The sequence below is a fragment of the Echinococcus granulosus genome (assembly GCF_000524195.1).
Source record: "Echinococcus granulosus chromosome Unknown EG_S00083, whole genome shotgun sequence".
Classification (NCBI taxonomy): Eukaryota; Metazoa; Platyhelminthes; class Cestoda; order Cyclophyllidea; family Taeniidae; genus Echinococcus; species Echinococcus granulosus.
The window spans coordinates 35,104-42,710 of NW_020170463.1; the positions used below are offsets into that span (position 1 = coordinate 35,104).

The 7,607-nt window shown below is 39.1% G+C and overlaps 1 protein-coding gene across 1 annotated transcript in view; it reads left to right on the forward strand. All coding sequences in view use genetic code 11, as the record gives it.

The window, feature by feature from the left end:
- Positions 1–4,252: 4,252 nt before the first annotated feature.
- EGR_07641 (Inositol monophosphatase 3) overlaps positions 4,253–7,607 on the forward strand; it is a gene marked incomplete at both ends in the record, with an annotated part of 6,007 nt that continues 2,652 nt past the window's right edge. Inside the window, 5 exons of the mRNA XM_024496890.1 lie at positions 4,253–4,259; positions 4,611–4,662; positions 4,996–5,359; positions 6,896–7,094; positions 7,176–7,271. Of these exons, the coding sequence (XP_024348672.1) occupies positions 4,253–4,259; positions 4,611–4,662; positions 4,996–5,359; positions 6,896–7,094; positions 7,176–7,271 (718 nt within the window). The remainder of the gene's footprint in view (positions 4,260–4,610; positions 4,663–4,995; positions 5,360–6,895; positions 7,095–7,175; positions 7,272–7,607) is intronic.

Here is a 7,607-nt window from a genome sequence, read left to right on the forward strand (position 1 = left end):
AGGAGAAGCAGGGGATTGGATTCCCTTGTGTTGCCAACCCTACTCTAAAATTTGATGTATTTCACAAAAAACTTTAGGAGTAGAAATGCACCATTTTTTGTAAGAATTTCGTAAAGGCCATATACAGACAAACAGAAATAAGTTCTTTTTGTTTGGCTGTCAAATAAAACGCCGAAATTCGGGGTTAAATGGTAAAGCTTTAAGCCACGTCCTCCCCCTTTCTCCCCCCCGCCCCTAGTAGGGGGTAACGCAAGGGCCGCTTCTAGGGTAAAAGGCTACAGCAAAAAAAGTTTCTAAACTTTGTGTTTGCCTCTGCTTCCAATTTGACATTTATAAAAGATTCATTTAACGTTTTGTTTAAGCGTGTGCTCTAGTGATGAAAACCAACAAGAGGAGTTGCACACCCAACTCGTTGCTTGACGATACCATGCCGAGAAATGGAATACACAATACTTATAAATTAAACAATTTTAGGGATTCCTTTTTCTCCCTTTCTAGTGTGGTTAGCGTAGGTGATAGGACAAACCTCAGAGAGAAGTTGGTCTGAAGAACCGCCCATCCCCTCCATCCATGACTTTGCATCATGTGATGTGATACGAAAGGAAATAGCCTCGCACCAATTTTTGCTTTAGATGATCTACTTTTTTCCCAAAAGCGTGTGTTTTCAGCAATAATTTCTCCTGTGAAATGTCAGCTATCTGAGGAGGCTTTGGCCTCTCCATTCCAGCGATTGGCCATTCTGTAGCCGTGGCCTTATCAGATGTCCATAAATTTGTTATCTTTTCCCATGCCATTTTTTTGTCAATTTTTTGGGTTTTTACCTATTTTCAAATAGGAAGAAGCCACTAGGGGTTGTTTAGGGCGAAAATTAGGTTAATGGTAAACTAGTAAATGAATGCTGATTTGATAAGGCCTTTTAAGCATGTGGCAATGACTTGTGTGGAATTTTATGAAAGGGCCCATAAACAAGGCAAAAAGTACGTCATCGAAGTGAATAGCCGGAAATAAATATGTGCTGATCATCACCTAAATGACCACCCCTGATCGAAGCATCCACTAGCGTTATAAGTCCGGGAGAAGGCATGACAGCAGCGAAACCCCTTCCACCTTTTTTATTCTATTTTCTTCAATGGTAAAAATACACCTATTTCGTCCTGATTGTATGTTATAAAAATGGTAGGATTTACATAATCTGCAGTGTCATGTGTACTTAACCCGGTTGGGGAGTCCGCAACATCCCTCCCACCATCGAAACCCTTACTTACAGACAGTACATCAGAAAGGGAAATAGAGAGGAGTCGAGAATCCAAAATACTTGGCTAACAATTAGTTCTACGCGGCCTGGAGGCAGGAGACTTGATTTCAGCACCCTCCGAATCGTTTCATTTGGGATGATGTAAGAGCTAAATTGCTAGTTGAACATATCCATGCGCGCATAATTACTCTCACCAAGCCATTGCGGAGGCAAGTTGAAATGTTTTATAATGAGGAACGAAATTGCTTCGATAATTCTTCTGTAGCACGCATTTGTTCCATAAAACAGGAAATTTATTGACTGTAGTGATGGCTTAAGTGAGATAGGCTATTGCTTGTAGCATTTATGGCTAAATCCCGTGCCTCTATCACCTCCATTAATGAATAGAGACCAACGAAAAATGCGATCGTTTAAACCAGTCCTATAAGTGATTGTCTGTCTAGCGATGGATTCAAATTTTGCAAAACGGACATATGGGTTGTTTTAAGTTGGATTAGGAATCAGTGGTAATGCCAACAAAGAAATGTTAAAGCACAGTGTGAGTCATTTTATTTGTCCTTTAAATCAACTAAGGTTCAAATAGCACCCTTTAAATGGAATTGATCAGCAAAATATTGCCATGTAAAGTGCCATAGGCACCGTACAGGTGTTTGTAAAGTACGCAGCTATCCATCATACGCTTCACCAGAAAGTATTTAATCCTCTTGAGAAAATAGGCATCAGGACTTTTCTAGATTGTACGAACTCTTAAGGTCTATGATTGCCATCGAAAAACAGTAAATGATGCTATCAGAATAAAGAGGTCCACGACTTGCCATTTAACCTGGTTTCCATTTAAGAAACTTCAAGAGGACACATTTTGTGCCCACCTAACTTCTATACGCCCCTGTTTCTTTTTATTTCAGCCCAACCTTTTTCACGTGCCGATATTAGCACATTTTCAACGTTAAATTCCGGTGGCATATCTCTCTTGGTAAGATGTGCCGTGCTTTTTGGTGGTAATCCCGAGGAGTGCGACGCTCAGGATTAGCCTAAGAAGTGCATACAGATGGTCAAATTCCCGTCAACCATTATAAAGTCCAATTTCTGTCATAGTCTAGCCTTGTTAAATAGGGGTATTTTATTCACTTGATGCCCTCAGATCCGCACGAAAATTGTAACACTTAAGTACATCAAAGCAATGGAATGATACTCGCTTCTAACCAACACATAAAGTACCGAATAAAAAGTTCGAATCGGGAAGACTGAAGGAGAAATTAATAAACTAATTAGTTGCATAATAATATCCAATTCTTTTTGACTAATTTATTTTTACAAGGATTTTGCAGACATGTGTAAACTACTGTTTCGCTTTGCATGATTTTTCACCGATAGCATTTCAGCACTGTGGTGTATTTATCGCCAATTCGAGTGACTCCCAAAAAACGATGTTTACATGCATTATTTATGCACAGTTCTCTATCAAGAGCCATGAGAGTAAATGTCGGCTGCTCGTAATCCTAAGAGCTCAGGTTTTATGCAGCTTGGAGACTATTAAAGATGATAACTGATTCAGAAATACTTTGCACAAGTATGCATTTCGCGGAAACTTATATGCAATCCAGGAATTAGAAAGTAATTTAAGCAAAAAAATTGGTAAAATACAATTACTGAAAATGAACTGTAGCATCGGGACTTTGATAGCTGCTACTGAATGAATTCAATCTTTTCATCCCGTGCAGGACTTGCAAAAAGGTGACCCTGTAAACAATGCACCTTCCTTAATGGTACAGTAAAACATAAAAACACAAAAAGGGATAAGATAAATAAGTAATAAGTAGTTTAAACAAGTAGATCACACGCAAGGGGCCAGAATAGACAGTGTTATCTTGATAATAAAGCGGCCTATATGCAGGCAACTGAGTAGTAAAAGTAAGCTAGGTGCAATAAACTTGGTTATGCCAACGAATTATCCTCGACAATCCCACGTTTTATATCTCTGTAAATCACATACCTCTTAACCAGCATGGTAAATGCTGATATGAAGACGGGTAACACTAACGTTGCAGCGCTGATTTGCTGATAGCGTTTGGCAAAATATACTAGCTGGCAAGAGGGAAAATCTGGGGCTGAAATCCAGGCGTAAATAAATATGACCATTTACAAGCTCATCTGGTGTACATGCTAAGTGCAGATTTACCATAATACAAATAATTATGCTAAAAGTAAAGATAACGAGATGAGACATTTTAAAATAACCACTTTTGCACAGTGGATCAAACCAAAATCTAATTTTTAGGCTATAACCTGCCTATTAGTTGAGGAAAGATTTTTGGTTTAGAAACGATCCATTAAACACTTCGGAAAAAAATTGCCAGAATAATGGAGACGTGGAATACTTTGTTCGTCTAATTAAATCATAATTTTGGTTTCGCCAGTAATGAAGGCTCTGCATTTGTGCCTTCGCTGAGTAGCATTGCCTCCGGCCTACTATGCTAGCTTCTAGCCCTTCTGTACGTCGGTTACACACATCCTGCCCTAGTATTATTGCGATACGCTAAACGATTGGTAATGGGCCAATTATGGGCTGAACAATTGTACCTCCACCGAGTCGCCTAAGGACCAAGCCAATATCCCTTAAGCCTTTCTTTAGGTCGACAAAGCATATTTTACCCAAGCAGTTTGTCTTACTTTGTCTTCAGGAAGGTCCCACAGATCTACACTTGTGTAATACGATAGTGGTTTATCCCCCGGTTCTGGTGAGGCGCCACTTTTGTACTTTGAATTAGCCCTCATGTACCTCGCTAAGTGGGCTGGCCTTTTGGGCCATGCCAATAGCCCAGACACCTTCTCCGTGCTGAATACATATATTCTGCCCGAGTATTGTGTCTTCTTTTGTCTTCAGGGAGTCTAGCGACGCTACATTTGAACCTGCTTCGTTTTAGGGAAATACTCGAAGCGGTACAGGTAAACCGTTGAGAAACACTTATGTGCTATCAAAATTATGTAGGTTTGGTTATGATAAGTATGTGGGTAGCCGACGTCTTGCATGGTAAAGTGTTATTTATCAAATAATAAATTTAAAGGATGAAAATTCGGGTTTTCAATTATTATCCCATGACATATAATGCAGTGCCTGTTTTTATTATGTTAACAGACAAAGCGCTAATGATTAAAACTTTTTTTGCAATATTTTACAGTTAGGAGGACTTGTAAATAAGCACTCGAAAATCTAACTTTATAGCTCCCGTCATAGCTTTTTAAAATAGCATTAATTTGACATCCTGTAAAAAGCTGGTTTTCAATCAACTTAACTTAGGTTTAAGCACGGCCTTACATAAACCTTGAAAAACTTGTTTAAGCGCATCATCTACAGCACCGTTTTTGGCACCTCCTGACCAGGCGCCATTGGCCAATCGCCTGTTCGTGTACGTCTTCTAAGTGTTTGAGATGTATTTTACTATTGCGATGAGTTATTGCCTCATTTTCTATTGAAAAATAATTATTTGGTGCAAAACATTTTGAATAATCAAAGTGGGGCGTGCATGACTTGGGCAAAGTGGGTGAATGTGTGCGTATTACTATGTTTCTATTAAACTGAATTTTAGAGACCACAGGATTGATTTATGTGACTGTTTTGTGTATCCTTCTATTATTCATTTAATCGGTTTGAAATACATGGTGACATTTTGCAGTTTTTCTGTTACACTAGCACATGTCTTACAACATTTATTTTCTCTTTGGTGTACGCTTTTTTGTAGAATCGCAATGGCACAGATTTCTCTAACACACAAGGGCATTTTTGTTCTGGTCGTTGGGGGAATCACTCTTATTCTATTCCTTCTCTCTGATGGTGGCCAAACGGGCTATGAGACCAATCCCGATGTTGTTAGTCTTCGGTCAGTTTTTGTAACCTTGGTGATAGCTGTGGAAGAGGCTGGTCGTGCCATCAAGGTTTTATCTGATCTCCAACCGGCAAATCCGTTCAACTTACACAAAAAGCCCGCTCTTCTCAAGTTGAACCCTACGGGACATATTACTATGGAGGAGGTCGTAACAGAAGCCGACCTTCTCTCAAACTACTGCATTGTTAGACGCATCAAACTACTTCGACCAGATTTCACCGTAAGCTCGTGCTTTTTCCATGTGATTTTTTTAATTTCTCATATTGCTCTTGGAAATAAAACCTATTGAGATGAATAATTTAACAACTGTACTTTCAATCACTGCTTGTGGCTACACATTTAAGCCCCTACTTTAATTTTGTGGCACATTTCCTACTCAAATAATAGTGGCTACTTGGAATACAAAATATTATTTCTTTACTTTAGTTCAATTGTTGCCCACTTCTTTACTTGTGGCAGGATAATTGCAGCTTTTCTCTACTATCATTTGCTTTTCACTACTGTTTTTTTGTACTGAATTGAATTGCAAACTGTATATTGAGCCTAATTTAGCCAGAACAAATTTCCATCGTTAGTGTTAAGTATGGTTCCTTTAAAAATTTCAGGTTTATATCGTCAAAAGTTATCTTAACTTGTAAATGCTTCCATTTATGCGGTTTGTATCCACTACGTTGTTAGATGTGTCAGAGTCCTTCGACCCAGTTGCCCTGTAAGTTATCCAGCTACCTGTTCAGTTTTAACGATTCTGCTTCCATCATTGCATATTACTTTTGATTGCTACGCCTTTGGTTTACATTGTTTTACCGTTTCAGTTCATGCTTCTTTGCTTTTGACAGTCCTGAAAATTTTGCTTTATACATGCTTAATACTTTCGCTGCCGACGTCACACATATGTGACGCTCAGGTTTTCTTACCTGATCCCAGCGCCACAATTTCTCAGTGCTTGTTCTTCATTACTTCATGATACCTGGCTGCACTAAATCGGATGATACGTTCTGTAGGATTGTTACCACATAATCAGAACTATTTTTATCTTTTATTACATCGAGTTTCTTTTAAAATACCAGACAAATTGTTTTAGCAACGAAATGTCAAGACTGAGTGGGTCACTTTATGTGATAGTTTACTGGTGCAACAAACCACATTTGTCTTATTCTATTTTTGGTTGTCAGGCCATCAGTTTCCTTTTTTTTTGTGACATGAACATGATTAGGTTAGTTTGGTGGGATTTATAAATGCTTCACCTAGTTTGGTTTTGGTCGCCTTCTTTATTATTAGATATCGGTTGTAATTAATTATTGTTAATTATTATTTTTTTATTCTGTCATTATTTATCATCTACTGCTAGCGTAAATTACAGGCCTCCTACTTTGCCTCATAACTCCCTGTAGAATTGTTCCTAACGCCGCACAAGAAGTCCGTACCAGATTTTTGCAACAATTGTGGACATGCGTTAGTTTTTCCTTAAAAACTTCATCGTTGATTGAAGAGTCTAATCATTGTATCAAAAAATTTACTATGGCGGACTATAAACTGTTTGCGTCTGTTTAATTTTTCCGGTGACCTGAACTTGAAAGTGCTGTTTTAGGCTGTAACCATAGGCCAATTTCATGGAGCAGAAGTTGCCGTAGCAGTCGTCAGTGTTCCACCACATGACTGAAATGTTAATCCCCACCTAAAATTAAGTATACGAGTCATCAGCATACATGCCTAGTTTTATGTCAATCTGGAAATGCATCGTTTTGTTGCATTCTAGTCGCAGATCAATTCAGAGGAGCGCGAGATGCCGCAACAGTCTTCGATAACACTGGCAATGAAGAGCATTTTAACGGGGAGACAATCTATCATGAGGCGCAAGCACCTACTGACTATGCTGCCAGAACAGGACGTTTTCCTGCACCTGCACCAAGTCTCCCTCTGGGTTGATCCTCTAGACGCCACGCAGGAGTACAGTGGTGCGATGCAGTTCATTGGAAACAAGTCCCTCCCGCATGTGTGCCTTTTGATGTGACCTTCAGTGCCTCTTTCCTTTTCAGAAAATCTGCTCCAATTTGTTTCGGTAATGGGCTGTGGATCTATACATGGAGAGCCTGTTTTCGGTGTTGTTCACTTCCCCTTCCTTAATGCCACCTGTGAGTTTAATTTCTTTAACGTTTCTCTTCATTCTTTTTATAAGTTACAGTAGCCTTTTAAGTAAAGGACGCATTTTGATAGCCTCATCTAGTGCATATCTCCACAGCTACGACCCCTCAGTACACATTTCATTTCATATAACTTCTGTCAATCGCTCCTATGATCCCTCATAACCGTTCCGAGGCCGCGTTTTATTTGTAGTCTTTTTGGGATTAAAAACAACTGCTTTTGCCGTTTTGACGGTTCCGGTATTTATATTTGCAACTTTATCCATAAACACGATGGTTAAATCCACAAATTATTGCCTTGACACACTCACTAACACCCAGGCTCGT